The sequence below is a fragment of the Coregonus lavaretus genome, assembly GCF_964263955.1.
Source record: "Coregonus lavaretus genome assembly, chromosome: 33".
In the NCBI taxonomy this organism is placed as follows: domain Eukaryota; kingdom Metazoa; phylum Chordata; class Actinopteri; order Salmoniformes; family Salmonidae; genus Coregonus; species Coregonus lavaretus.
Window position 1 is genome coordinate 35,506,780 of NC_140020.1, and position 13,287 is coordinate 35,520,066.

At 42.1% G+C, this 13,287-nt stretch overlaps 2 protein-coding genes across 2 annotated transcripts in view; one reads left to right on the plus strand and one right to left on the minus strand.

Moving 5' to 3' along the window:
• The window catches only part of LOC311108699 (ras-related protein Rab-32-like), a 34,349-nt gene extending 21,273 nt beyond the window's left edge, over positions 1-13,076 (minus strand). Inside the window, exon 1 of the mRNA XM_084151419.1 lies at positions 12,713-13,076. Coding sequence (XP_084007545.1) covers positions 12,713-12,926 — 214 coding nt within the window. The 5' untranslated portion in view covers positions 12,927-13,076. The remainder of the gene's footprint in view (positions 1-12,712) is intronic.
• On the plus strand, positions 8,701-11,295 carry LOC311108697 (E3 SUMO-protein ligase ZBED1-like). The gene is made up of 3 exons (XM_084151417.1): positions 8,701-9,270; positions 9,747-10,375; positions 10,460-11,295. The coding sequence occupies exons 1-3, from the start codon at positions 8,712-8,714 to the stop codon at positions 10,850-10,852; spliced, it is 1,581 nt and encodes a 526-aa protein (XP_084007543.1). The 5' UTR covers positions 8,701-8,711; the 3' UTR covers positions 10,853-11,295.
• Positions 13,077-13,287: the final 211 nt, after the last annotated feature.

Sequence of the window (13,287 nt, forward strand, 5' to 3'; positions counted from 1 at the left end):
ATATGTTTTTTTTCACAAATAAATAAATAAATATATATATATATATACACATAAATTGAAGTCGGAAGTTTACATACACGTTAGCCAAATACATTTACACTCAGTTTTTCACAATTCCTGACATTTAATCCTAGTAAATATTCCCTGTCTTAGGTCAGTTAGGATCACAACTTCATTTTAAGAATGTGAAATGTCAGAATAATATTAGGAGAGAATGATTTATTTCAGCTTTTATTTCTTTCATCACATTCCCAGTGGGTCAGAAGTTTACATACACTCAATTAGTATTTGGTAGCATTGCCTTTACATTGTTTAACTTGGGTCAAACGTTTAGGGTAGCCTTCCACAAGCTTCCCACAATAAGTTGGGTGAATTTTGGCCCATTCCTCCTGACAGAGCTGGTGTAACTGAGTCAGGTTTGTAGGCCTCCTTGCTCGCACACGCCTTTTCAGTTCTGCCCACACATTTTCAATAGGATTGAGGTCAGGGCTTTGTGATGGTCACTCCAATACCTTGACTTTGTTGTCCTTAAGTCATTTTGCCACAACTTTGGAAGTATGCTTGGGGTTATTGTCCATTTGGAAGACCCATTTGCGACCAAGCTTTAACTTCCTGACTGATGTCTTGAGATGTTGCTTCAATATATCCACATAATTTTCCTTCCTCATGATGCCATCTATTTTGTGAAGTGCACCAGTCCCTCCTGCAGCAAAGCATCACCACAGCATGATGCTGCCACCCCCGTGCTTCACGGTTGGGATGGTGTTTTTCGGCTTGCAAGTTATCCCCTTTTTCCTCCAAACATAACGATGGTCATTATGGCCAAACAGTTCTATTTTTGTTTAATCAGACCAGAGGACATTTCTCCAAAAAGTACGATCTTTGTCCCCATGTGCAGTTGCAAACCGTAGTCTGGCTTTTTTATGGCGGTTTTGGAGCAGTGGCTTCTTCCTTGCTGAGCGGCCTTTCAGGTTATGTCGATATAGGACTCGTTTTACTGTGGATATAGATACTTTTGTACCTGTTTCCTCCAGCATCTTCACAGGGTCCTTTGCTGTGGTTCTGGGATTGATTTGCACTTTTCTCACCAAAGTACGTTCATCTCTAGGAGACAGAATGTGTCTCCTTCCTGAGCGGTATTACGGCTGCGTGGTCCCATGGTGTTTATACTTGCGTAGTATTGTTTGTAAAGATGAACGTGGTACCTTCAGGCGTTTGGAAATTGCTCCCAAGGATGAACCATACTTGTGGAGGTCTGCAAATTGTTTTTAGAGGTCTTGGCTGATTTCTTTTGATTTTCCCATGATGTCAAGCAAAGAGGCACTGAGTTTGAAGGTAGGCCATGAAATACATCCACAGGTACACCTCCAATTGACTCAAATAATGTTAATTAGCCTATCAGAAGCTTCTAAAGCCATGACATCATTTTCTGGAATTTTCCAAGCTGTTTAAAGGCACAGTCAACTTAATGTATGTAAAATGCTGACCCACTGGAATTGGGATAGAGTGAATTATAAGTGAAATAATATGTCTGTAAACAATTGTTGGGAAAATTACTTGTGTCATGCACAAAGTAGATGTCCTAACCGACTTGCCAAAACTCCTGTCACGGTTTCGGCCGAGGCTGCTCCTTCTCCTTGTTTCGGGCAGGCTTCGGCGGTCGTCGTCCCCGGAGTACTAGCTACCACCGTTCGATGTTTCATGTTTGTTTGGTTTTGTCTGGTTGTACACCTGTCCCTTGTTAGTATTTGATTTTGTTTCCTATTTAGTTATCGTGTGTTGGGTCAGGTGTTATGTGTGATTATTATTGTCAGCTGTTGCCATTGAGGAGTTTCCTCTCTCATAACGTTGTGTTTGAGAGTTCGCACTGCGTGCGCTTTTTTCTTGTTTTCGCACTGTTGTTGTTGTGCGTAATTGTTCGTGCCACCCGGTTGGGTTGGCGACTCATTCCTGTTTTGGATACTAAAGTCTGTTGACGAACACCCTTGTTCCTGCGCTTGATTCCCTGCACCACATCCACACGCAGCGTTCTGACAACTCCAACCTAAGTGTATGTAAACTTCCGACTTCAACTGTATATACTTATAATGGACACAGTATGTTTTACATTAGTTATTTAGTTGTTATTAGTCCCAACCTTCAGCTCCATTCAACACCTCCCATCTATCTCTTAACCCCATCCATATTGTAGTGAGGGAAAAAAGTATTTGATCCCCTGCTGATTTTGTATGTTTGCACACTGACAATGACATGATCAGTCTATAATTTTAAAGGTAGGTTTATTTGAACAGTGAGAGACAGAATAACAACAACAAAATCCAGAAAAACGCATGTAAAAAATGTTATTAATTGATTTGCATTTTAATGAGGGAAATACGTATTTCACCCCTCTGCAAAACATGACTTAGTACTTGGTGGCAAAACCCTTGTTGGCAATCACAGAGGTCAGACGTTTCTTGTAGTTGGCCACCAGGTTTGCACACATCTCAGGAGGGATTTTGTCCCACTCCTCTTTGCAGATCATCTCCAAGTCATTAAGGTTTCGAGGCTGACGTTTGGCAACTCGAACCTTCAGCTCCCTCCACAGATGTCCTTAATGTGCTTCTTCTTGAGCCACTCCTTTGTTGCCTTAGCCGTGTGTTTTGGGTCATTGTCATGCTGGAATACCCATCCACGACCCATTTTCAATGCCCTGGCTGAGGGAAGGAGGTTCTCATCCAAGATTTGACGGTACATGGCCCCGTTCATCATCCCTTTGATGCGGTGAAGTTGTCCTGTCCCCTTAGCAGAAAAACACCCCCAAAGCATAATGTTTCCACCTCCATGTTTGACGGTGGGGATGGTGTTCTTGGGGTCATATGCAGCATTACTCCTCCTCCTCCAAACACGGCGAGTTGAGTTGATGCCAAAGACCTCAATTTTGGTCTCATCTGACCACAACACTTTCACCCAGTTCTCCTCTGAATCATTCAGATGTTCATTGGCAAACTTCAGACAGGCCTGTATATGTGCTTTCTTGAGCAGGGGGACCTTGCGGGCACTGCATGATTTCAGTCCTTCACGGCGTAGTGTGTTACCAATTGTTTTCTTGGTGACTATGGTCCCAGCTGCCTAGAGATCATTGACAGGATCCTCCCGTGTAGTTCTGGGCTGATTCCTCACCGTTCTCATGATCATTGCAACTCCACGAGGTGAGATCTTGCATGGAGCCCCAGGCTGAGGGAGATTGACAGTTCTTTTGTGTTTCTTCCATTTGCGAATAATCGCACCAACTGTTGTCACCTTCTCACCAAGCTGCTTGGCGATGGTCTTGTAGCCCATTCCAGCCTTGTGTAGTTCTACAATCTTGTCCCTGACATCCTTGGAGAGCTCTTTGGTCTTGGCCATGTTGGAGGGTTTGGAATCTGATTGATTGATTGCTTCTGTGGACAGATGTCTTTTATACAGGTAACAAACTGAGATTAGGAGCACTCCCTTTAAGAGTGTGCTCCTAATCTCAGCTCGTTACCTGTATAAAAGACACCTGGGAGGCAGAAATCTTTCTGATTGAGAGGGGGTCAAATACTTATTTCCCTCATTCAATTTTTTTGTTGTTGTTATTCTGTCTCTCACTGTTCAAATAAACCTACCATTAAAATGATAGACTGATCATTTCTTTGTCAGTGGGCAAACGTACACAACCAGCAGGGGATCAAATACTTTCTTCCCCTCACTGTATTTTCAACTGTACTGTTTCACAAAAATTCTGAACCCTTCTATTCTCATTGTTTCTACAGATTGTAAATTGAAAATAATTGTTTTTGCTAAAAGTATTATTATATTATTGATCGATTGACTATGACTTTTCAGATCACCCAGTAGTTCTATCTGCAGGGTTAGCTCCAGGTAAATACTGCAATCCTTCAGCCATTCCTGGACCTGTGACCAAAAACAAGCTACAAATGGACAGTACCAAAACAAATGATCTAATGATTCTGTCTCTTCGCAGCAAAATCTGCAGGGCTGGGAAGATTGTATCCCCCATATAAATAACATTCTATTGGTAGCAAGTTTTGCATAATAATTTTAATTGAAAAATGATTGAGCCACTCCTTTGTTGCCTTAGCCGTGTGTTTTGGGTCATTGTCATGCTGGAATACCCATCCTCGACCCATTTTCAATGCCCTGGCTGAGGGAAGGAGGTTCTCACCCAAGATTTGACGGTACATGGCCCCGTTCATCATCCCTTTGATGCGGTGAAGTTTTGTGAGATTTAAATACAAGAGTTCGTCAGGACTTGAGGTCTGAGTTTTGATTTCGACAATGCCCACTTGCCCACTAATACGGGATAAACAGCTGCGGTGATTGCACTCTATCCAATCGTACCGCAGGACACATTGACAGTGAGACCGACCTGCCCAGCAGCGCAACAGATCAGACTTTTTTAACATAAGACCAGTGCTTAATCTGAGCCGGATCCTGACGGAACAGGACCCTGCACCTTTTAGTTTTGGACTGTTTCTTTCCGGAACCTATTTGCCAGGATCTGGTACCTCTCATGTAATAAACAATTATTGTCACTGTTTGCAATGTACAGATTCTAATATACGCGATCAGAGTTCATTCCCCCCCAAAAAATTAATGTGAAAACGTGCTGGACATTCTAAGAATTGATTCATGTTGGGCTGGCCGAGTTTATGGTTTGCGCAACATTGTAGCCTAGGGACCAACGCATTGCTGTGATGAGAGAGAAGCGTGCCTGAGATTAACTTTCTATGATCTCTCTCCCGCTCTCTGCTCTGATAGACATGAGCCTTCAGCGTTACACTTCATCATTTATTTACTTATAGAATCATAGCCGCGGGACGGGTGCTGGAGGTGCAGCAGCATCCCTGATAAATTGAAACAAATGTGCCAAAGTTATAGAATTACTGCTGTTTGTTAAGAAATAAATGAAATAATTCACAATACTACACCAGGAGTAGGCCTATATTTTAGCCACAGAGGATCAATAGCTTATTTTAAAAAATTGCCTAGCTGTGGATTGTTAAGCCCGATCACAAGGCATAGCCGACAGTCGGGAACGTGCGGCAAATCTGTCAGTGAACAGCATGCAGCCAAAACAGGCCTTTCGCAATATTTCAAATACAATCATGGGAAAACACAGGTTGGAAAGCAAATGGCTCCTGCTGAAAAGAGAATTCTCTAATCTGTCTGTAGGCTACCAAAATATTTTATCAACTTCCAAATAGGCGAACAGTATTGTTTTACAAAGTAAAACAAGAGCGAGATAGGCTTTTGGCACGAGCGCATCGGCCATTGCCGGTGAGTGAGCTGTGCATCATTGGGTGAGTCAGTGAAACTGGAAAGCTTTTTCCAGCTTCTCAGTGTCAAAGTAGCCGGTCATTTCGATCATTTGTGCATTACTAAAAAAGATTCAACTAAAGTCTCCAGTCGTGTAAAATGACATAGAATTGCATTTATAAAAGGCTACATTTTTCCCTGACCGTAGGCTGCAAAAACAAATCTCCATGTGTGCAACTTCTGCAAGCACCTCTACTCTACTGCTCTACGCCACTACGCAAATGTGAGGATATGCATGCAATGCTTTATTCTAAAGGTGATTTTCCGATACCTCAGAGCCCCCCAGGTAACCCCCCTGTCACGCTCACTTTTTGTTCCGGCACCTCCTGATTTACAAATTAAGTACTGCATAAGACAACACGTCGCAATTTCTTTTACTTGAGAAATACTGCACCAAAAACATTATTGCTAGATGTAAAAATGGCGTGACTAAAACCTCTGCAAAAACAGCTTTTAATTACAGATCTTACCTTAGATTCATTCTGACTATTTTCAGGAAGTGACACTGGCTTTGTTCCTATTATGTCTCATGGGTGACAAATATCAGTAACTGCCACATCGAACCACACAACAGAAAAACACATGCGGAATCGGCACAGTCAATCACTCTTTAAAGACTGGTCTTAATGACTTGGCAATACACCTCTCACTTTCTCTCTGTTTCACTCCATCATTCCTTCTCTTCTCTGACTCCTTGTCATCCTCACCGTCTCCAGACTTGGTATACAGGTGTGAATGATGACTGTGTGTGTCTGTGTGTGGGAGGGTGTGTGTATATTGTGTGTGTGTGTGTTTGTGGGGGAAGGTGTGTGTGTGTCATCCCCCTGTGGGTGTGAGAGTGTGTGTTTTCTCTCACAGCGTCTCTAGCAATGATATCAGTAAATGTGAATGAGGAACTGTGTGTTTGTGTGTGTTTTGCCCTCACAGCTCCTCTGGTAGAGTGCAATCCGGGTGTGACAGGCTGCCTCCCCTGGTGTACTTCTTAGACACTGTACCAGAGGAGGCTGGTGGGGGGAGTTATAGGAGGACGGGCTCATTGTAATGGCTGGAATGGAATGAATGGTATCAAACACATCCAACATATGAAAACCAAGTTTAACTCCGTTCCATTTATTCCATTCCAGCCATTACAATGAACTAGTCCTCCTATAGCTCCTCCCACCAGCCTCCCCTGCACTGTACCATACCCACATTGGTGGGTATCTGCACGCTGTCCCACTCTCTCTGTGTCACCTATCAGAGCTAGTGACAGACATGCAGGTTGTCGTGATGGCCTGTCTCAGCGCTACCAGTGAGATCACCATAAATCAGCAGTCATCCTTCAACGGTCTTGGTGAAAACTGTCTGTCCTGTCTGTCTCTGCCTGTCTGCCACCCTAATGTGTCAGACTTTTTTTTTCTTTTCAGAGTGGTTTTGCAGTTCTCTAGTCCTATATCTGGTTTCAAATTCAACCTCATTCATAGTGGATTTAACATATGTCACAACATACTTCACAAATTCTAATCAAGACAGTTATACTGTGCATGTCCTGACTCCAATCTCACAACCTCATGATTGGATATGAAACCTATAGTTCACTCTTCCTCTTTCTCATAGACACAGACACACACACAAACACAACCCTTTTAATCTCTTAAAACTGAATCACAGAGCCCTTACTCCTGGCCCTGACTGTGACTGCTGGCTAATGATTAACTTGTAGTCAGCTGGCATGAATCTGATAGGGAGTCAACTGTGTCCATACTGCTGCCTGTACTCCTGCCTGGCCTAATAAAAGGACTCACATGTGACGCATAGTGGAAGCCAATACTAAATGTATCCATTCATTGAGAGTCCTGTTGGCAGATGGCATTACCATCTTTTTGTCAGGGACTGGGGAGCAGGATTTTTTGAAGGAGAAAATAAATATTATCACACACTAGAAGTAAGGTCTTATTTGGCAGTAAAGTGCTTTGAGGTCATAGTACACAAACCCATTGTAAATGTTTGAGAAGTCAAACAGTGTAAACAGTTTCAAGTGGCCTGCAGCAATGTCTCTCACTTTAATTTTAGATGGTTGAATGATAAGATCCTGATCGAAAGGCTTGTCATAAGGTTGACAAAATCGGTTGTCATAAGGTTGACAAAATGAGCATGGAGGGTTACAAGGGTCACGGAAAGAAAACAGAGAAAGTGTGGAGGCTACTCAGAGGAGGAAGGGGAGGACCATCCTCCTCAGTGAATTTAATAAAAATAGTGAAACATTAAAAAGGTTATCCTTTTTAGATAAAACTATACTAAATATATTAATGTCACCAAATAATTAATTAAAACACACTGTTTTGCAATGAAGATCTACAGTAGCCTTAACTGCACTCTATGGGTAAAACCATGGTGGACAGCTAGTTTCCGTCCTCCTCTGGGTACATTGACTTGAACACAAAACCTAGGAGGCTCATGGTTCTCACCCCCTTCCATAGACTTACACAGTAATTATGACAACCTCCGGAGGACATCCTCCAACCTATCAGAGCTCTTGAAGAATGAACTGACATGTTGTCCACTCAATCAAAGGATCAGAGAATGAATATAGCACTGACAGCATAAGCTACAGCTAGCAGTGCATAAAATGTGGTGATTAGTTGACTCAGAGAGAGAGAAAGACAATATTTAATTTCTTTAAAAATGAAGGAGAAGCAAGAGAGAGATAGCTGGCTATATTTCATTGTATATTTTTTTCCACTTTCACTTAGCTAGCGAATGTAGCTAGCTAGTTTAGCCTACTCAAACACAAATCAAATTCTCGCTCAAACAGAGAGGGATGCTATGTTAGCTAGCTGGCTATGGCTATCGAACACTGCAACTCTTCCAAGTCAAGGTAAGCTTTTGGTTTTATTAATGTATTGCCACCAGGGCCCTCCGGTGTAACAGCTTAACTGCTTGCATCATCGTAGTGGGTTTACTAACTAGGGCTGAACGATTAATTGCATTCGCGATAATATCGCGATTTGACTGAACGCGATTTTCTAATCGCAACGTGCGCGATTTGAGGTGGTCACGTGACGCGACTTTTCATGCTGTCCAGCGCAATGGCCTCTTGCTCGACGGAACAGTCAGAAACTGACACAGCTGATACTTTAATATCGAAGAGGAACAGCACGTCGGTGGTGTGGAACTATTTTGGTTTTAAAAAAGAAGATGCTGAGCAGCGTCAGGTGTTGTGCAGAGCATGCCGTGCTCCGATTGCTACTTCACGGGGTAACACTACAAACCTGTTTCAGCACTTAAAAAAATACCACAAATCAATGCATGACAGTTGTATGACCAAAATGCCGAGCATCAGTGCGCGAGACAAGCCAAATACCTCAAGACAGGGATCACTGACAGAAATGTTCGAAAGTGTCACTCCGTATGAACGTAATTCAAAACGGCACGGAGAAATCACTCGGACAATAACCGAGTTCATAGCCAAAGATATGATGCCTCTCAGCACGGTGACCAAGCCTGGGTTCATGGCATTAATACATACGCTTGATAAACGTTACAGTATACCCTCCCGCACATACTTCAGTCAGACTGCCATACCGGAGCTGTACAAAAAGTGCAAAGAGAAAGTCGCCGCGGAACTTAAAACGGTGGAGTTTTTTGCTAGCACTACTGATATGTGGTCAAGCCGCACAGCTGAGCCGTACCAGAGTCTTACAGTCCATTTTATTGATGAAGATTTCAACCTCCGAGCTCGCTGCCTACAAACTACCTACTTCCCAGACGATCACACAGGGGAAAATATTGCAGCCGGCCTGAGAGAAGGGCTTGTCAGCTGGGATCTCCACGAGGAGAATCACGTCTGCATCACGACGGACAACGCGTCGAATATGGTGCTTGCTGCGCGGCTTAATGAATGGACGAGGCTCCAATGTTTTGGCCACAGATTACATCTTGCCATTGGTAAGTTATCGTGTGTGTGTGTGTGTGTGTGTGTGTGTGTGTGTGTGTGTTTGTGTGTGTGTGCGCGAGTGCGAGAGAGAGAGATGCGTCGATTAGTAAAGCTGAATATACAAATATATATAAATGATATTATATAAATCGGATGGGATTAAATAAATTCATACTTCCACTCCTTTTCTAATATGTAAATTCATTTTACTTGCTTATATCATATGTCTGTCTGTGGTGGAATGCCCACCTGCATTTTTTTTCTTTTCTTGTTTTTGTTTTTTACATGTTTTTTTAGTGTTTATGAGAGAGAGAGAAAGAGAGAGAGAATTGACATGCAAATAAAGACCCTTTGAATTGAGAGAGAGAGAGAGGATGTGTTGTGGATGTGTGTATTTCAGAATTACAGCTAATTTGAGTGTGTAATAGTGAGAGCCTTGTATCAAAACTCAAATTGTGTGTAATACACTACTTTTTATTTCTTTTAGAAAATGCACTCAAAGATGACAGAGTGTCAAGGGCAACAGCACTGTGCAGGAAGCTGGTGGGGCACTTTTCCCACAGTTGGAAGAAGAAAGCAGCCCTGACGGAGGCACAGAGAGAGCTCAAACTCCCTGAGCACAACCTCATAACGGAGTGCCCAACAAGATGGGGTTCTAAAGAAATGATGATTGCCAGAGTGCTTGAACAGGCCAAAGCCATTTCTCAGGTATTGTCTGGAGATCGATATGCACGCTCCCTTATCCCAACCTGGCAGGATATTGACGTGTTGGAGTCGATTCACAAGGCACTGCATCCTCTACTGGAGTTTACTGATGCTCTTTCTGGAGAGGAGTATGTAAGCATCTCCTACCTCAAGCCAGTTCTCCACCTTTTTGCCACATCAGTCCTGGCTGAAGATGCTGAGGACACTGACCTGACTAAATCAATAAAAACCAAAGTCCTAGCATACCTCAATAACAAATATGGAGACCCAAACATCCAGGAGCTTTTGGATGTTGCCTGTTTCCTGGACCCTAGGTTCAAAATACAGTACATCAGTACAGACAACATCCCTGCTATCAAGACTCGTCTGAAGACAGAGATAGTAGACTTGGCACAACGTACATATCATTGGGTAAATAATTATGTATTTCACAAAAACAAAAATTTTCTGTAAAATCTAACTGGAAAACTAATGGCTGTTGTTTTCATCTAATAGGAGAAGAGGTCTCGTACTGAAACTGTTCAGATGCCTCAAAGTGCACAGTCCTTGGGGGAAAAGACGAAGAGGTCTCTTGGCAGTTTTTTCAAGACCAGTTCAGCCTCTCCTTCTTTGCCTGTAAATCTTGAAGATGTCGCAGAGGCAGAGATAAACAATTACCTGATGACTCCTACCATTGATGGAGAAGATGATCCATTGGCTTGGTGGAGGGTGCACAAGATCAGCTACCCACAGTTGTGCACCATGGCACGCAAGTATCTTTGTGTACCTGCTACAAGCGCTCCCTCAGAGCGTCTTTTTAGCACAGGAGGGAATATTGTGACTTGCACTCGCTCAGCCTTGAAGCCAGAAAAAGTCAATATTCTGGTTTTCTTAGCAAAAAACCTGTGAGCCACTGAGAACAGAACTGTTGGATAAGTATGGCTGGCAGTGCCATACTCGTAGTGAACTTTAGTCTGTGTGGTGTGTTATTGTTGTGTACTTGAGATAAGTGAGGCTCATCTATTTTATATTATAATATTCAAATCGTTTATAAAAAATAGTTTGTCTAAATTAAAAGTGCATTTCTCATTTTTTATTTATAACTTTATTTACTTTGATTTTACAAAATATTTTCAAAGCAAATTCCTTGTTTCAGTTGTGTGAAATGTTACTGACTTGGGAGCAGTAAGATACATACAATTTAAAATTATTTTTTTCTTAAGACTGTACCTTTTGCACACAGTGTTTACAAAGTTCATGCCTTTGTTTAAATTATTTAAATGCACAGTGGCAAAGCCACAGATGTTTCTGTAATGAGCAGTTCAATAAAAATGTCATTTATTTCAAGTCATACATGTTTGAATTTAATTCTAACAAATAGACCCAGCCTATGGGAAAGAACATTTCACACTAAATGTATATACTATTGTGTTGGTCATATTTAAATCATTCATTATGTTTTGTAGGGGAAAAAGGATAAATAAATTAAATCGCATATTAAATCGCAATCGCAATATTGGGGGCAAAAAATCGCAATTAGATTATTTTCCAAAATCGTTCAGCCTTATTACTAACGCATTAGTTCTATTAGCTATGTTGACTATGACGATAGCTAATATGGTGACAACGATGTAGGCTGGTTTGGCTTGGAAAGGATTTTGCGCCTGGTCACAGACAGCTGATGTGTTGTGCACTGAAGTCCACAAGCAAAGGGACAAGGTGAGAGGAGGAGAGCGCGTAGATGCCAGAAAGAATTATGCAATGAGCAAAATGATCATGCTGTTTGTATGTGGCTGCTATGAAAGTGAACTGTGTTTGAGTGTGATCAGGGGTGTAGGCTATTCATTCCACCGATTCTGTTGATAAGCATTTCTTAAACGGAAGCAAACGGAACGAAACGGGATAAAAATACCTGAATTTGTCCAATAGGAACTCTCGTTTGCAACTGTTGGACTAATGATTACACCCTAGATCAGCTAGATGCAGGCAAGAATGTGCAAGGCTCTATTGAATGTGTCACTGTCTGTCACCTTGATTTCTCTCAACCGGTGCACCTACATTGTAAACTTTCATTCATAGGCTAGGTTGTAGCAACCTCATGATGGGTATAGGGAAAATATTAGTATTATGTAGTAGCCTAAACCTACTGATGTTACATTGAGCTGGGTGAATGGAATATGAATGACAGTCATCCAATCGGTTGTAGTAGAAATAAGACAATGCTCATTTAAAAAAAATATAATCCTCTTAAACGTCACCGACCAGCTACTGGCTTGCATGCATTACTTCGTTTGGAAAACATCCCACATACTAGACTGTAGGCTATTCTTGAGAGACAGTGGAACAGGCTCTCTTTCTGGTCTGGCATAACCAACTGTAACTCAACATGTATGAATGAGATGCCAATGGCAAAGGACTGACGTAGGATTCCCGACAGACTCACTCCGCACGGGGCGGGAGAAAACACAACAGACCAATATAAACAGGAATTTTCATATAAATATGCACGTGCTCCTGTGTACATAGTATGAAGCTCGCTTATGTAAGAAAAAATAAACAACGTAATTACTACTGCGCTAACAACATTGATTACAGTGAACACGTGTGAATTCCAAAGCTTCCCCTCTAGAAGTGCTCAGTCACCACACTCGAGCACTTTTCAGAAAGTGGACAGGCTACACTTTCACCAAACAATGCATAGCATAGGGTAACTCCATTTGTAGCATCTCAAAAGTATTGATATAGAACATGTACATCCATATGTCTTACCTGCGATATCCCATAGTTGTAACCTCACCAACGTTTTGCTGTCCCAGTTGATAACTTTGAGCGCAAAATCGACCCCAATAGTCGCTCTGTAGTGTTGGGAGAATAGCTGGTGGACGTATCGTTTGATAATGCTGGTTTTCCCCACACCTAACTCCCCGATGACAATTACTTTGAACAAGTATTCCTTACACTCCGATACCGATCCGCCTGCCATAGTGTGAACGTCCGAATGACAGTGACAACTTTCTCAAATTCAACACCTTTTTTTTCTCTCACACGATGAGGCAATGGGAAACTATCCTCTCTGTTTCTGTGCTGTTTGGAAATATGGTAACTAAAGTGCTCTACTTCCCCTCCTCCTCCTACTTGCTCAAAAACACGACCCGGAAATGTATAGTGTCCATCAAGTTTCTGTTAGTTTTTTTATCACGTTTTTTTTGCCTCCTCCTCCTCCTGCGTTTACATGGTAACCAGGGGTGCTTTGTGTGTCTGACAGCCACATATACACTAAAACGCAATAGCCTAATTGCTGCTCATAATGTTTTCTATTAATACACACATGCAATCAAACTTTC

Excerpts from the sequence above, each read along its gene's own strand:
- LOC311108697 (XM_084151417.1), top strand. The coding sequence starts at position 8,712 with ATGTTCGAAAGTGTCACTCCGTATGAACGTAATTCAAAACGGCACGGA. Across the intron at positions 9,271-9,746 it reads CAGATTACATCTTGCCATTG|AAAATGCACTCAAAGATGAC; the intron begins GTAAGTTATCGT and ends TATTTCTTTTAG. Across the intron at positions 10,376-10,459 it reads CACAACGTACATATCATTGG|GAGAAGAGGTCTCGTACTGA; the intron begins GTAAATAATTAT and ends TTCATCTAATAG.